Source organism: Cheilinus undulatus, linkage group 10 (assembly GCF_018320785.1).
Source record: "Cheilinus undulatus linkage group 10, ASM1832078v1, whole genome shotgun sequence".
Classification (NCBI taxonomy): Eukaryota; Metazoa; Chordata; class Actinopteri; order Labriformes; family Labridae; genus Cheilinus; species Cheilinus undulatus.
In genome coordinates this window covers 7,396,753-7,414,885 of record NC_054874.1, presented here as the reverse complement: position 1 = coordinate 7,414,885, position 18,133 = coordinate 7,396,753, and the positions used below count along the sequence as shown (strand labels likewise).

General features: G+C 38.5%; 1 protein-coding gene across 3 annotated transcripts in view; it reads right to left on the bottom strand.

The window, feature by feature from the left end:
* Positions 1–18,133, bottom strand: part of drp2 (dystrophin related protein 2) — a 368,464-nt gene that overhangs the window by 166,919 nt on the left and 183,412 nt on the right. For 2 of the 3 annotated variants that reach the window (XM_041797456.1, XM_041797458.1), the window contains exon 3: positions 4,003–4,177. In XM_041797456.1, coding sequence (XP_041653390.1) covers positions 4,003–4,049 — 47 coding nt within the window. In that variant the 5' untranslated portion in view covers positions 4,050–4,177. Of the gene's footprint in view, positions 1–4,002; positions 4,178–13,081; positions 13,111–18,133 lie in introns of those variants that run through there. The other variant, XM_041797457.1, reaches the window with a different exon arrangement.

Sequence of the window (18,133 nt, the reverse complement as noted above, 5' to 3'; positions counted from 1 at the left end):
TGCCGGCTGTCTGTTCTCCCGCTCCCTCTCGTACTCCTCCATCGACTCCTCCCTGTTTTCCTCGTCTCGCAGCCTGATGAAGTCAGAGTGCAGCTCGGGTATAAACAGCCACTGCGGGCCATCCATAGTCATCTCATTACAAAGGACTGCAGGGGAAACTGTCTTAACCAATTTCACAACTATCCTTCCTTAACCTCCCCTCGCTTTTTTTCCTAGATACATCAGGGTCAAGTAAGCAATTAAGGGGCCAATTGTCTAAACAGGGTGCCAGTTGAATTGCAGAGACAGAAATGATGCTGCAAGCCTGGATGGTTTCCAATTAAGCATCAAAGACCAACATGAGCGACCACTAATTGTTTTGCACTGGAAAACCTTTCGAGTGTAACTTGGGCGATGGCAGCATTAACCTGCGTTATATCAATAATTAATAAGCTGACTGGAAGCGGTACTTAAATATGCATTATTGTGTGACAGCACATTATTAGACACTACTTTTTAATAGCCTAAACATAATCTGGGCCTGGTCATGAGAAGAATCATTGAAGGGAAATGGAAAAACAAAGAGACTGTATACAGAGACAATATAGATGTTGATCATCATTAGGGTTTATTCCTCTGTGTGGTCTGCTGGACTTAAACCAACACATATCTGCAAATTATTTACCCACAGCCACACTCACATAACGACAACTGCCACAGTAATTAAAAGTGAAATTAATTGATTTGTTTAAATAGAAAAGCAGGGGTGCTGGAAGTCAGCCATTGCTGGAGTCGCAGATGAGTCCTTTATAATAACGATGATGTCATACTCAGCGCACAAATTCACATTTTATTGATGAATTCAGTTTTTTAGGATAGTAAATACTTAGACCTTGAATCAAAATGAATGGACTGCAGATGCTTATCGTGCTTTAAGTGTAGCATCTGTGGCTTCACCTTCACATCCCTGATCTCCACGGACAGTCCTTGTTTTAAATGGGACATATTTTACCCTTTAAAGTCAAGTTTATATTGGTCTTAGGGTTCCCCAAAACATGCCTGTGAAGTTTGTTTCTGAAAAAACACTCTAGTATTGGATTTTTGCATGTCTGAAATACTCCTCTGTTTCCTAATCCCATACAAATCCTGGTAATTTTCTTTTTCTTTGATGCCTTTTTTCTGCATCTTTTCCCAGTCAAAAAAAAGAACATGCATTGAACATTGTAGACCAAACTATGGATATTTTTCATCTATCTATAGCACTATACCTCTGGTTTATTTCAGTGTATGTTCTCTTGCTTTATTATTTCATTCAAGGTCCACTATCCAAACACCTGTGCACTACTCTCTTTACACACAGCGCTGCTCCTGCCCACCTGCTCCAGATTTAGCCTACCTGTACGGTCTACTGTCAATATTAATAAGTCATCAATAATGCAGCTTGTGTTTTGAAATGCGTCACTCAATATCCAGTTATAGCAACTGCTGATTTGTCAATTAAGGCAGTGGTTCTCAACCTTTTCAGCTGGTGACCCCCAAAATAAAGGTGCCAGAGACCGGGCACCTCCACTGTACCTGAGGGTGGTTGAACACAGCCATGCACACTCAAGAACAGTCATGTGCAGACAAGGCACATTATGGGGGACAAATGGGAGAGCCAAACCAGAGGCCAGCAGAATCATGGTCCATTGTAAAGTTGGTATGGTATTTTATATTTTACCTGAATAATAACCACTCTTATCAAAGAAAACTAATTTTCATTTATTTGTGTACTAAGTAGCCCTCTTAAGAATGTAAATCCTTTAGTTAAAAACAAAATTGAAATATGTTAAAATAAGCTAAAATGGGTTAATAATGACAAAAAAATGGTGGGAAAGGTGGTGAAATTAGATTTTAAAAGTAGCAGAAATGGGTTAGAAGTGGCAAAAATTAGATAAAAATGGCCAAAAATGGGTTTAAGTGGCAAAAATGGGCATATTAAGTGGTAATAGGCCATTCAAAAGTGGCTGAAATGGCATTAAAGTGGCAAAAATAGGTGGAAATTTGGTGAAATGGGGTGAAAATTGGCAAAAAAAAAGGGTTAGCTAAGGCAGAAATAGTCACAAACTGGCAAAAATGGGCATATCAAATTGTAAAATGTGGCTTAAAAGTGATAAAAGGGGTTAGAGTGGCAATAATGTGTCAACAGAGCCAACAATAGACAGAGGGTTGCAAGATTTGGTTTGAGTGGCAAAACAGGCAGAAAAAAAGTGATGTAAAGGGTTTAAAATTGACAAAAAATGGGTTTTAAGTTGCAAAAATGTGTTAAAATGGGTGGGGAAAAGTGATGAAAATGGGTTAAAATTTTGCAAAATTTGTGTAAAGTAGCAACAGTGTAATTCAAATATGTTCTTAGTTTTTTAGGGGATCTGGAGCCCCCCTCTCAGTGTTTCATGACCCCCAATGGGGTTCCAACCCCAATGTTGAGAATCCCTGAATTAGGGGACTGAAAGAAAGCATTTTCATTCTTTATACGCTTGACGTAAATGTAAATGAGGCCTCGTGCTCAATAATTTTTGAGTCTAAATAAAGATAAAGAAAGCAACTCCATGTAGAGTTGAATCAATAATAGTAGTTCTGATTACTGCTGTACTGTTAACATAATACAGCCTTAAAAGAAGGCTGCATGGCTGTGTTTGATGCTTCCCCTTTTTTTGTCAAATTAGGCGACATGAAACCCCAAATATCCCAGTTTAATACATGATGACAATATCTAATGGTTTTCTTCTACCAAACTGGAAGAGTCCCCACCTTTTACTTCAGAAATCTGATCACCTTAATATCGCCCCGGTGATATTTAAGCACAAACACCCACATTTTGTCCAGCTTCATGCAGCGTTCTCTAATTTTAGGTTTCATAAAAGTGAAGAGACACTTTCTGCACCTTAGCCCTGCCTGGAGCCCCACTCTCAAGCTGAAAGGGGCTAATTTTATCCAAATAATGATGATGTGTTAGGACAGGATTGGGAAAATTATCAGCATCCTGAACAGTGACGTAGGCTTTTTGTCAATGGCAAAGCCCCAGATGTTTCAGGTTTTCATAGAGATGGAGGAGGGTGAGTGCTACTTGGGGTCAAAATTGTTTGTAAAAAGTAACCAGGATCAGGTGCTCTTCAGGGTGGGTGGAATTCTTCAGTTTCCCTCTGGATTAATAAAGTATCTATTTATCAAACTTTACACAGTGAAAATTTAAAGAGTGGCTGGCCAAATTATTTGCAAATATAGTCCATGGTAGAAATGGCGGTCAAAACTAATGATTGGAGGCACTGTGATGCAATTAAAAAGCCTTCATTAACCAGGGATGTCCACGCATTTCTGCTTACAATGAGTCTTCATCAGGACATGATGAACTTTTGACCCTTTAGAAGTCACTGCTTTCTGAATTTGAAGCTCTGTTTTGACCCACAGCACAGCTGTAAATAGCACAAAACTTTGGCATTGTGATGGTGATTCTCCATGCAGAAGTAACTTCCTGCCCCAATCTAGAGTGATGCATTTGATGTGATGTCATCTGCAAACAAGACGATGCTCAAGGTTCACTTATTAACAGATGCATAGTTACAAGGAGGCGTTTCAAATTAAGTTTAAGCAGCAAAACAAATAATTTCCTTCTAATTTGTATGCTGATGTGCCTCTAAAATAAAATGTTTCTGCAGATGTGGCTAAAGAAATGTTCAGTTAAATGTCTAGTAAACCAGTGTTGAGAAAAAGACTCAATAGAAATAAAAGATAGAATGAATCAGAGTTGAAAGAGACCTGTCCAGAGAAAAAATCTTCAGAATCTTTGTCTTTATATTGTCTATGTATGAGACAGCCAACTTTCTGGCAGTAACGGAAAAGCAGTTTTCATCTTTTGTTGCTATATAAAGGAGGATCTCTGAATGCAGCCATGTCCTTCCCTCAGTAACAATAAAGATCTTGGCTCAGAAATTCTCCATCCCCGCAGACAGTTACAGTAATCGCTGCTATGAATGGCTCTCTTACCGGATGTTATGCGACTTTCGTTTGATCTCGTTCCAGCAGAGGTTCATTTCTCCTGTCTGGTGTGGGCCGCCTCCTCTCAGTCTCCTGCACTCGGTCCCCTCCTCCTGACCCTCACCGTCCACTGTGGACTGGCACGGCACACAGTGGCATCCCGGCCACGAGGGCCGCCCCGCAGCTACAGGTGGACGCAAGAAGAGAGACAAAAGAGAGGTGAGCATCAAAGTCAGTATTCTGATCTGTTCACTCTAGAGAGGCCAGAATCCTGGACCTACAAGAGAGACCATGAGAGGTCACTTTGACTAAAAGATTACAGACTCTGTTATCCCCAGTGATAGAGACCCAATACAAATAGACATTTATTGTTATTTTACATCTTCTTTAAAGGAAATAACACACAAAAGAACAGTTTCATTGTTTGGGTCCGTCCTCAGATGTGGCACTGGAGCTTTGCAAGATGGATCTGCCTGATGATGAACATGGAATCTGGCCAATCCATCTTTTTAGCAAAAAGATGGGCCCTGACAAACCCAGAGAATGGGCCCTCCCCAGTTGTGATTTATCGATGACAGCCGTGTATGTGTGTTGGATCAGTAGCATTGGTGCTGGCTAGCCTGGCAAACAGTTTGGAGTTTAGTAACAATTTAGAGCTGAAAGCATGAGTGTAAAGCTTGGATAGAATGTTGAAATTATTATTTGTGCCACTTTTTTCATCACTTTTTAAGCCTGTTTATTCAACTTTTGTTTGCTATTTTTGATCTATTTTGTCCATTTAAACACAATATGCCTCTCTCTACACCCTTTCATCACTATAAACCTATTTTTGCCACATTTTTTAGCTACTTTTCATCACTTTTTTCCACACCTATGTCACTATACACCCATTTTGCCAGTCTTTCACAGCTTTTCATCACTTTTTTCCCCAGTCATGGCACTATAAACCCATTGTTTCCTCTTTTTATCTGCTTTTCATCATGTTTTTCCCCAGCAATTGCAGTGTAAACCCATTGTTCCCACTTTTTAACAGCTTTTCATCACTTTTTTCCACCCATGTCACTATAAACCCATTTTTGCCACATTTTTCAACCGTTTTTCATCAGTTTGTTCCACACCCATGCCACTATAAACTAATTTCCGCTACTTTTTAATCGCTTCTCATCACTTTTTCCCCAGTCATGGCAGTGTAAACCCATTGTTTCCACTTTTTATCTGCTTATCTCCTGTGCCATGTCACTACAAACCTGTTTTTTGCACTTTTTAACAGCTTTTCATCGCTTTTTTCCCGCTCGTGTCGCTGTAAACCCATTTCTGCCATCTTTTAATAACTTTTCGTCACATTTTTTCCCCAGCCATGGCAACATAAACCCAAATCGCCACTTTTGAACAGCTTTTCAACACTTTTTTCCCCCAGCCATGGCAATATAAACCAGTTTTTCCTAATTTAAACGCTTTTCCCACCCATGCCACTATAAACCAATTTTTGCCGTTTTTTTTAACCGCTTTTCATCACTTTTGTCCCCAGCCATGACACTATTAACCCCTTTTTTGCAACTTTTTAACCCACATTCCCCACTTTTCTGCCATTTATACCACTTTCTACCTATTTCAGCCTCTGTTAACTTGATTTCAACTGTTATCCCATTTGTGCAACAACCCATTTTTATTCTGCTGATATACTATGGCATAAACAAATGGTGGAAAAAAATAAATAAATAATTAGTTGCTTTGATAAGAGTGGTTGTTGTTCAAATTTTAAATGGGCCATGATTTTGCTGATTTCCATGCCCCCCCCCCCCCCCACCACCACCACCACCACCACCACCAATTGAGCAGTTTTTACATCAAATAGTGAAAATGACTGCTGTGGTCTCTGTAGTGTCAAATATAAAATACACTATACAGGCAGATAGAGCGTCAGCTGTGCACACAGTTTAAGAAACAGCTTATAACAAAGCAGTATTTCAGTCAACAACCATCGTTTCTAGGCCATTCATAGCCTTGTAAAAAAAAAGAGCACAATTGAAGTGCACATTGTAGCAGCACTTTCAAATGTGAAGAGCCAAGCACACAAAATCAAGGCAACAAATCGGAGTCAAATTGAATAAGTCTCTCCTGTGTGAGATAGAAAACTTGAATCAAGAGACAGCGTCAGTTTTATCCTATTATTCCATTCCATTAAACTCCAGGAAACAAACAGACAAAAAGCCTCTTTTCCACAGACTTTTAGAGTGTGGGGGCATCTGAGGCAAGACTTGAAGAGGTGCAATCCCCTTGATGGAGCCGCGAGGGAAAAACATCAAGGAGGCAGCCATACACACAAACAAGAGCTGTCTCTCACACAAACACAAACCGTAATAAGCAATATTTAGGGCAGCTTTTCTTAGTTCACAGTTCATGATGAATCTGGTCTGGACACCGGGCTGTCAGAGACTTCCTGTCTCGCAGCTGTGTTTCTCAGCTAGGACAGCCCCTCTAACACAAAAACAAACCCACAAACACACAACAACCTGGAGCTTCCATTGTGTCTGGTCGAAGGCTCTTATCACATCGTTTGGTCGATCGCAATTCTTCCCTGCTGGAGGTCTGAACTCTCAACTTTTAAAGCAGCGGTGAGCCATCCATCACATCCACCTTCACACAACAGTGGCTGGGTTTACAGTTAGCACAACACAAGCCTTTAAAACACAACTGTAGTTCTGGAAAACAAGCTAATTCTACTTAAACAGCCTGCTGGAGCCTTGTCAAGAACACTAATGAAGCATGGGGAGTCCAAATGAATTCCCAAGGTGCATTTCAGTTTTCACATTCTGGTCTATTTGGACTATTCACTAACACAAGGAGGCTGATTCTGCATTAGCCTCAATTTAAAGATTCTGCAAAAAGGGTACAGTCACAGAAGGTCTGTGTATAGTCAAAGAAGCACTGACCAATCAGATATCAGAAGGCTTTAGCCCACGCAGTCTGTATGGAGAGCAACAACAAGGGTAACATAATCCGCAGTAATGACATCCTGGCTCCAATCATCGGTAATCTGATGGCAATTTACTTTAATCTCTTAACAGATATCTGCATGCATCTTCCGCTAATAATCTGTGGAAGCTGTGCTACAAGAGCCAATCAGTGCAGAGATTTGCCAGACTTCCTGGAACCAGAGTTCATCTTGGTGCTTTTGTATTTAGCTGCAGTCTTTAGATTTAAAAGCCTTTAAGTTTTAGTCACATTTTACTTATTTTCACTCTTAAATGTTTTAGTCTAGTTTAAGATGACAAAACTCAAATGTTTTGTGATGTTTTAATTGATGGAAAGTTTTTACATTTGAGTCTTTTCTTTAGTCAAAACATAAATTTTCTTTGAACTAATTAAATCAACCATATTGTATGATTATTATAAATGTAAATTGCCCGTAGGTGTGAGTGGAAGCCTGGCCACTCAGAGGATCTTCAAATCTTATTTATTTTTATTTAACCTTTATTTAACCAGATAAGACCCATTGAGATCAAGATCTCTTTTACAAGGGCGTGTGTTGCTGGCCAAGAGGTCAGCAACACACGTCATAATAAATAATACATTTCAGTGTCAGATTACAACATTAAGTTAAAAACAAACAGTACTTTAGAAAGTGCGTAGGTATATGCAGATAAAGTGCTGGAAAATGACTCAGAAACGAATTTATAAACACAGGCACTGTTCCGTGGTCTCACGATGTCTGTCATTTAAGACCGTTTTTAATTTTAAAAATGTAAGAAAGCACAGGCATAAGGACACTTTTGAATAATTTTTTATCGTATAATCCTCTGGGTCTGCACACTAGACTCATTCCCACAGTCTGGGTCAGGACCCATGGATAGGTCGCGGTAGATTTCTCTTGGGTCACCAGATTGGTTTTCAGAATTTCTTTTTCACGGTTTTAATGGGACAGGTATGTCATCACGTTTCACTGCTTTTCACTTTGTTCCCCACCCATGTCACTATAAACCCATGTTTGCCACATTTTAACAGCTCTTTATCACTTATTTCCCTAGCCATGGCACTATAAACCCATTTTGACACTTTTTAACAGCTTTTCAACACTAAAATGTGAGAACTTTTTATGGACTAAAACTAGACTAAAATGTTTTTTTGTGTTTTGTCGACTAAAACTAAAACAGGTAGAAATGACTCAAATGTGACTAAAACTAAAAGACATTATGTCTAAAGATCAAGACTAAGACTAAAATTAATAATAGCTGCCAAAATTAACACTGATCCACTCTAAAATTTCAAGAAAATTCTAAAAAAAAAAAAATGTAATAATAATACAAATACATCTTCCAAAATCTATGAAAATGACTGAAACATTTAAACACTTGCAATGGACAACCCCCATCCCCAAATTCCCAATCTTATCCCCAAAAAATACAACAAATCTACCAAATTCCTACAAAAATTCAAAAATAAAACAAAGCAGTTTGCTCAAATCGTCCAGTGCAACTCTCAAAAATATGCTTCTTATTCTTTACATTTACATGAAAACTTTTCCAATTCCCCAAAATATAAAAACAAAAAATCATAGCATTTCAATCACATCACTTAAACTTCAAAAGACATTCTTTACAATAATTTCAAAAATTCTAAAAGCAGAAATATTACTTTGTTATAGAAACCATAGACATTATATACGTAGACGCCTCACTGGCCAGTGGGCCGTACGTCAACTCCGCCGCCATCTTGCCAGAGGTATTACTGGTTAAGATGCATTACTCCTGTGCTGCGTGGGGCTGACAAGATTTCGTGGAATAACATTTAAAACAATAACAAAACCCTTCATCCCCTATTTACTTGCATTTGTTTATGGAACGGTCTATCCTCTGGCAATATGGCGGACACGTTGACGTATAGCAGCAGCGAGCAGACACAGTCAATGAGGCGTCTACGTATATAATGTCTATGGTAGAAACAGCCAGAATGTAAGGTCATCATTTGTGCATGCAGAGTCTTAGGGGGCTAATACTGCATATCAAGAAATAAGTGAATTTGGGCCTACAAAGGAAGCAGCATTTATTTCATGTAATTGCATATCAACAGCCAAAGAGCTATGCTAAGCTAACTTGTTTAGCCATTCACTTATATGTTAAATTACCCTGATTTATCTGCATGTAGTCCTATTGTTTTAGTTAAGTGACGAGTTTCCTCTGAAGAAGCCCACAGACCCAAACAGCTGATCAGATCATAGTCGGTGACCGAAGCTAGCATTGCAAAATAGTCCCAAACACAGAGGCTTTCTGGGTGAAAAATAAAATGGCTCAAAAATGTTTGCTATAGCGTACAGTTGAGCCAGGATTGCTTTTTGGCCCTTAAAGTCTCTAAATTCTGCAGAGAAAGCACACCCATCTGCTACACTATAGAGCCTAGCTACTGCAAGGAGTAACACTCTGCAATCTCTAGAGGCTAATTCCACTACTATTGCCAAGTCACTTATACAACCCCACTTTAAAACACTGAATTATCCCTTTAAGCTATAATACATTTCTTAAGTTTCACACATTTGTCTAGAGGTACTGAAAATATACTTAAAACATCTTTACAACTTGTTCTAGATGCACATTTGTCAAAAACAGACATCCCAACTTCTGTGTGGAGGCTCATTATTAAAAAACAGCGAAGCCACTTAAAATAAAAAAGTGTTGTTTTGTTGCAAAGCTGCTTTTTTTCTGAGGCAATTACCCACATATGACTCAGTGCCTCTTCAGAGCGCCTCTCTTTCTCACTCAGGTGCTTTGTCTTAAACAAATTGAGCCTGAAGTCAACCAGGAAGAAAGAACTTTTGTTGCTATGTCAACATTTGACTGAACATTTCTCTCCCCAGTGAAAGAGAGAGAGGAGTCTTGCATCAGTACTCTCCTCCTCCTCTTCCTCAGTACATATTTATTCATCACCCTTACTCTCTATTTTGTTCTACAGACCATCTTGCCTCAGATTGGCCGGATGGGATTTTTTTTTCTTTCCTATTTCACATGAATCATCACCATCTTGTCAAACCTCCTGCCTCCCGTTATCTCTCCTCTTCCTCCCTTCCCTGCTCTTCCTCAGACAGCTCCTGTTAAAGGAGGTGAGTGTTGTATGAATCAGCAATCCCCAGCACATCTCCCCCACTCTCTCCTGCTCTCTCTGTCTCTTCCCCTTAGCTGATAATCATGGGTCACGTGTGGTTCTGCATCCTGTCGATGCTTCCAGAACATCGGCTGAGAGGAAAAACCTCAAAAAAATAATCAGCATCTTTTACATCATGTGAAAAGGTTTGATTCGTTTCTGTGCTGCACCGTATTTGTGAATAAAACATGAAATAGCATGCAAACCAGCCTTGCAGGATCCACATGATACGATGGAGTTTAAGAGCAGTATGACAGCCTGACTGTTTGTTTGCTTGGGAAAACTGCTGCTTATGTTTTCAAGAAGTGAAGATGAACAATGACAAACACCATCCACACCACTGCATTCACCGAGGGAATACCCCGCAGCTGAAAGGAAGCTCTGAGAGAGGTTTGTTTCAGGAGCGATGAGGGAATAGAGTGACAGACAGCCTCGTCTGCGACCTCAAATCTCTCTTCTTACACTTCAAATCTTCTGATAGCTCGCAGAGTTTCACAGAAACACACAACCTTCCACATCACTGAAGAAGAAATGTGTTAAATATTTTAAACTGCTTCCTCTTTTCACTGCAATTGAGAAAAAGTCATGTTTTTCAACTTCTAATTAAGGGTTGGGCAACTGGCGGCCCAGGGGCCACATGCGGCTCTCCACCTCAGTAAATGTGGACCCGAAGTCAATTTCAAAAACCAATAAATTATAAACCTTATGAAAATAGTCTTAATTGCAACCAATATGTAGTAAGTTATTTTACCAAGTTTTATTTACCTTTTTCAATTTCTTTTGATTTAGAAAAACTCTACATATATTGTATTTTTTATTTATTTTAATGTATTTACTTTCAATTTTAATTTATTTTGTATATTTTATTTTGTAAATACTTTATTTTGAGTTTTTTTTATTTAATTAGAAACTTGAAATTTATTTTTGAACTTCTGAATTTCTTTCATTTGTGATTTTTTTCCTTTTTTGTTTATTCTATTGCATTTTCCTTTGTTTTTAAAATCAATATCTAATTTATTTTTAATTTTTCATTAATATTATTTATTTACTATGTTTTGATTTCATTATAACTAGGAATTTATTCAATAAATTCTTGATTTCTATTATTTTTTTCCTCACCATTATTACTTTGTTTAACTTAAATTTTATCTGAAATTTTTCATTAAATTTTTATTTACATAAATTTTTATTTTTTCCCTTTAAGTTTTTTTTATTTGTATTCAATATTATCTATTTCTTATTGTTTTGATTTCTTTACAATAAGCAATGTATTTATTAATTTCTTTTTTCTTTTTATTTTGATTTGTCTGTTACATTTCCTTATTTAACTTTTATTTTATTAAATCGTTTTTTAATTATGTTCTCAATTTGATTTATTTTCAGTTTCCTGATAACATTGAAATATATGAAATGTTTCAATTGTTAATTTCCATTATTTCTATATTTTATTTCGTTTTTATTTGTGTTTTAATTATTTACTTCTTATCGTTTATATTTAACTTAAATTGAAAATTTAGGTATAATGATTCTTTTTTAAATTTTTGTTTCATTTTTCTTTTTTAAATCATACTTAACTTAAATTGTATCTGTTTTTTTATTTAATTTGTATTTACTTAAATTATATTTCTTTTTTTCTCAATTTTATTCAAGTTTTCCATTTTATCAAAATGTTTTAAATTTATCTATTCTTCTTTTTTATCATTATAGTTTTTTTTTTATTTTATGTTATATACATTTATTTCATTTTTCTTTCTTATTTAAATTTTACTTGTTTTTAAGTTTTTTTTATTCAGTTCTTTCTTTTGAGAAGACTCAATTGGCTGCAATTGATTCTGAAAAATAAATAAAATGTATAATTTATCAGTTATAATTTTATATGCATTTTTGAATTGCACTTAAAAAAATATGCAAGTAAAATACCAAGTATCATGTTCACTGTATGGAAAAAACAGCTTGAAAGTGATTCACTTCTGTATATATCTTATTCAATAAACTATTTGTACTTGCACTTGAGTTCAGACACATTAATGTTGGTATAATAAATCATCAGAAAAGCAACATATTCTTCATTTTACTGAATTATTAGTGATCACAGAGGTTTAACTGGAAATATGCAGTAATCGGGAAATTTGGCCCTCTGGCATTGACAATAAAAAAAATGATGGTCTCCTAGTAACCAAAGCTGCCCATCCCTGTTCTACATTATCTCCATCCTCTGCATGATGCAGACATGGTTGAGCTAACAGAGCAAGACATTAGGCGGCTCCGTCTCCTACTTTAAACTTCAAAAGACATGAGTCAAGCTTCAAACATGCATTATTTACAGCCTTGATCAGACGTGGCGTTGTGCAGCCATGCATATGCACTGCATGTTTTTCCAGAGATGCTGAAAAACCAGCAGAGATTCCACTGACATGCCGCAAAGTGACACGGGCCATATCCAGCTCGTTCTCACCTCTCTGTGCAGAAATCAGTGCTTCACACTTTTTCAAATTGCACAATTACATGAAAAACACAGACGTTCTTTCTCCCCTTATTTTGTACTTTGACCACTGGAGCTGAAGCAACCTAAACGGGTATTTTTTCAGACAACTTGTGAGTTTCAAATCATAGGAGATACAAAAAGATAGCACACAAAGCTCTGCTGCAAAAGAGAGAAGACAGTCGAGCTGCACAGATAAAGCTTCAAAGGATCAAAAGCATTGTGCTGCTACACCATGTCTACATGTTGATTTTAATCTGAACCAATCAAGACGCTAGCTAAGATATCCTTGAGAAGCAATATGATAGCTGGGGTTTGCTCTCATCATGGAGCTCTGCAGATACAAGCAAATTTCACAATATGCAGTGCCTACCTTTAAGGTTCAGACTCGCTGTGCCTGTAAAGATCCCAGTCCCAGACTCAGGTTGTTAAATCTGTCACAGAGAGTAACTGAGTGTTGACATTATTTACCTTGTCTGTTGATTGGCTTGGCAGAGGGAGCAGAGATAAGTTGAGCAAGCAGAGCAGAATAAAAGAAACAGGGAGAGATGGAGGTGGATAAGAGAGAGGAGAGAAAGACACTGGTGAGAGATGGGTGACCTAATGAGTGGAGACTTGCGGTCAAAGACGTCTCTGTTCTTGTACATTCCTGCTCACACCTACATAACCTCCTCGGGGAGGAAAAGGCCATCTGCCTGATGTCCTTCGACCCACACGCACACTCTGACGATTGCACAAAAATGCAAAAATGTTATCGAGAGCAAATATTTTCCTACAGCAGCTGTTGCATCTATGGCATGATCCCACACAGTTAATAATAGAAAGGACAAAGGTCACCAGAGTAGCAACAAGGACACATAAAGAAAAAGGCCGTGCAGGAAATATACAGATTTAAGACGATGCAGGCCAGCTGTTCCACTTGTTAGATGTGCTTTTTTATGAAACTTTGCTCATGGGTTTTGCCAGACTAGCAGTATGGCTGTGGAAAAAACTTATAGTGTTAAAGATACAGGATGTCAATTTTTTGTACTGAAATATCCATATGGATTTAAAAAGTCAACATCCCAGGGCGCAGATGGCCTAGTGATTAAGTTGCGCCCCATGTATGAGGGTGGTCTGGGTTCAAGTCCAGCCTGTGGCTCTTTCACTGCATGGCATTCCCCATTCTCCCATCCCTGTTTCCGGCTCTATCCACTGTCCTTTCTCTCTAATTAAAGCTAGAAGAAGCCCCAAAATAAGTCTTTAAAGGTCACATATTATGCAAAATACACTTTAATAGGCTGTTCTAGCAAAAATACTCTATATTGCCAAAAATATTCACTCACCCATCCAAATAATTGAAATCAGGTGTTCCAATCATTTCCATGGCCACAGGTGTATAAAATCAAGCACATAGGCATGCAGACTGTTTCTACAAACATTTGTGAAAGAATGGGTCGCTCTCAGGAGCTCAGTGAATTCCAGCTTGATACTCTGATAGGATGCCACCTGTGCAAGAAGTCCAGTCGTGAAATTTCCTCGCTCCCAAATATTCCACAGTCAACTGTCAGTGGTATTATAGCAAGTGGAAGCGATTGGGAATGACAGCAACTCAGCCACAAAGTGGTAGGCCACTAAAATGACGGATGCTGAGGCGCATAGTGCACAGAGGTCGCCAACTTTCTGCAGAGTCAATCGCTACAGACCTCCAAACTTCATGTGGCCTTCAGATTAGCTCAAGAACAGTGCGTAGAGAGCTGCATCCAAGCCATACATCACCAAGTGCAATGCAAAGCGTCAGATGCAGTGGTGTAAAGCATGCTGCCACTGGACTCTAGAGCAGTGGAGATATGTTCTCTGGAGTGACAAATCAGTTTAGGGATGGCCCCTTCCTGTTCCAACATGACTGTGCACCAGTGCACAAAGCAAGCTCCATAAAGACATGGATGAAAGAGTTTGGTGTGAATGAACTTGACTGGCCTGCACAGAGTCCTGACCTCAACCTGAAATAATACCTCTGGAATGAATTAGAGTGGAGACTGAGAGCCAGGCCTTCTCGTCCAACATCTGTGTGACCTCACAAATGTGCTTCTGGAAGAATGGTGAAAAATTCCCATAAACACACCCCTAAACCTTGTGGAAAGCCTTCCCAGAAGTGTTGAAGCTGTTATGGCTGCAAAGGGTGGACCAACGCTATATTAAACCCTATGGATTAAGAATGGGATGTCATTTAAGTTCATATGCGAATCAAGGCAGGTGAGCGAATACTTTTGGAAATATAGTGTATGTGCCCCTGGCCTGTGCACAATCCACCCAAGAATCAGAAAAATCCACCCTCCACTCTTTCTCTACCTTTCAGAAGATGTGTGCTGAAACAAGCCGTTCTCAGATTTTCCCCTCATGATGTCATGTGGGGAGTTAGCACCGCCCCCAGGTTCTGTTAACCCTCCCCTCCTGGAAGAAACTTCCGCCCTCCTGATCCTCCTCTTAGCGGATCAGGAAAGCCACATCCACTAAGCCACATCTATTTCCTGAGAGGGGCGGAGTCAGACAGCTAATTAACATTTAAAGCTGTAGAGACAGAACAGCTCGTTCTGAGCAGGGCTGAAACAGAGAGGTTTTTAGACATGCAAAATCCTATACTTGAGTGTTTTTGCAGTAACAAACTTCACAGGCTTGTTATGGAAGTAAGTTGCACCTTAAGAAGTTTATTGTTGGAGTGTTCTCCTTTTTTGCTTTCTGAGTATCTCCAGAGTTCCCAAAGTTTTCAAAGACAGAGAAATTATACATTTTTAGAATTATACCAGAGCGTGCCTCATCAGGTATATTTACTTTTGTTTTCATTCATGAATTTATCAAAATGAGGGAGAAATGCATTGAAAAGAGCACGAAAGAGTGCATGCACATCCTTGGATCCTACAGCACGTGTGCAATCTGGGACTGCTTCCAGCACGAACACAGCAGTGCACTTTTTAGTGCAAATCTCCCTTATTACAATAAATCTATAAAGGATAACGCAATGTCAGTTTTCTGTTTAGTTAATATTTAGTTAATACTCCTCTATTTTTTTAACAGAGTCCTCAATGCAAAATCCATTCAGTTCAAAACAAGAAGTTAACAAGAGCCCCATGGAGATGGAATTTTACATACTATGCTCTCAAAAATGTGAAGGTTTAAACCTGCAGTTCCCCAAGTGTCCACTTGAGGCTTGCTCCAAAAGTCCAGGACACTCTATAGGTCTCATATTAAAATGCACATTTTCACAGCAGAAATAAACCTGTTTACAATCCTGTTCAAAACATAAGCTAATTATCAATAGCTCATTTTTACACTGGTCAACACTGTACAAGAAGATGTTTTGGAGATCATCAGTTTTGAATTTTCAAGACTTATTATAAGATTGCCATGACCAAAGCCCACTTCAGACAAAGCATTTGTGATGAAACAAGTCTGTTTTAAAGCGTCACGGTTCAGTTCCATCCTTCTTGTAGATACAGCTTTATTCCACGGTATCTTAAAAATATAAATGACTTTAAATTCAGTGACATAGTTCAGGACATGATTGGCTACCTATTTCAACTCCACACCTTTACCATTGCCTCCACTAAAAGTTAGTTAGGGAGAGCATTTACAAAATGGCCATCATTCAGCTTCAGTACGCCAGTTTAGAAACCAGTGGGCAATTGGTCCACTTCCATGTCTTACAGTCTCGAGGGAAAAGTAGAGTGAGGCATAGTCTGAGAAGAATCTCAACAACTATGGAGGAGATTGCCATGAAATTTTGTAATGACATTGAGCATTCCCAGAGGAATACTAATGAATTTTGTGACTTTGAATAAAATATCTGCGAGGCTACAGGATGGATTACTGTGAAATTTGGTGTAGACATCCACACAGGCCTCCCCTGATGAATGAATGTAATTACTTTGATGATTCCAGAGTGAGCGCCATCATTGGGTCAACTTTTTAATTTAACTTCTGCCTCCCTCTATGAAAAAAGTATTCTGACTTTTCTCAGTGTAAGGAACTGCTTCCTTTTGAAGATGAATTTAGAGTTTTTAGAGCTCAGAAGCTGTCAATAAACATTCATTTGATTAAATCACAGTTGAAAATCATGGTAACTTGACCGCTGGTGTTTATGTAAAACCAAAGACTGTTTAAACACAGCACAGTCTCACTGATGTCGCCCATCTTCCTGAAGCAGAGGTTGAAAGACTAACATTGATAGTCTTCATACTTTTAGTTGATTCAGCCTAACTTTAGGTTATCTTACACCAGTGTTTTCCCTTTTTAACCCATAATGGTTAATGTTGACTAAATTTTGTTGCATGTACAGTGCTATGAAAGAATATTTACTCCCTTTCTGATGTCTTAAAAAACTACCCCCTTGTTAAGTCAATGATTAACTGTGATCAACCACATTTTATTGAACGGTGACTTCAGTTACACAAGCCACACTCGGGCCTGATTACTACCAGACCTGTTGAATATAGAAATTCCTTAAATAGAAGCTGTCTGACAAAGTGAAGTATGGCTACGAGAGCTCAGAAAGCAACACATCATGACACCATCAAAAAATATTAAAAAACAGGTGAGAAACAAAGTCATTGACATCTATCAGTCTTAGAAAGACATTTCTAAGACTGGGACTCCAGTCATGGTGAGAGCCATTATCCACAGACGTGGAAAAACTAGGAACAGTGGTGAACGTTCCCAGGAGTGGCCAGCCTACCAAAATAACTCCAAGAGAGCATGGACGACTCGTCCAGGAGGTCACAAAAGAACCCAGAACAATATCTGAAGACCTGCAGGCCTCACTTGACTCAGTTAAGGACAGGAAGAGACTGGGCAAAAAAAGCATCCATGGGAGAGTTCCAAGGACAAAACCACTGCCAAAAAAATTGCCAAAACATTTCCTGACACAAGACAAAAATCTATTGTAAGGTGTGCATCCTGTTACATCTGGAGTAAAACTAATGAAGTATTTTATCAAGGGAACATCATACAAACAGTCAAATATGGTCACAATGTGTCATTTAGCAGCTGCTTTTGTCCAAAGTGATGTATATCTGGGAGTAAGGACAACCCAGGCAAAAATCTAGACCAGAGTCTACATCAGTAAGTGCTACAAAGTGCTTCGAGTCCAATCAGATGAAGGTGCTGCCATGTAGTCCTAGAGGCAATGCACATGATGGATAGAAGCTTTTAAAAAATAATTTTAAGATGATAAACATCAGCACTGAAACAACCAATCATTAACATAAGACCTCTCATCATCACCATCAATTAAACTGTCTTCTCCAACATATAATAGCCAAAGTACCAAGTGCTGGGTGACTCACAAAGATCCAAGCACAAACCCACAGAAGTAGAGCGGAACAGTGAGTCAACTGTTTCTGGGAGACTCAATCTACCACTGAGGACGACAGTGGAGAAGAGTCGAGCTCAGGGGTTTTCAAAGTGGAGAGAGTGAGCCTCCCAACCCCATAAAGTTCCAGATTGAAAAAAAGTAACCATATTTTCAAACATTTATGTCTAATTTTA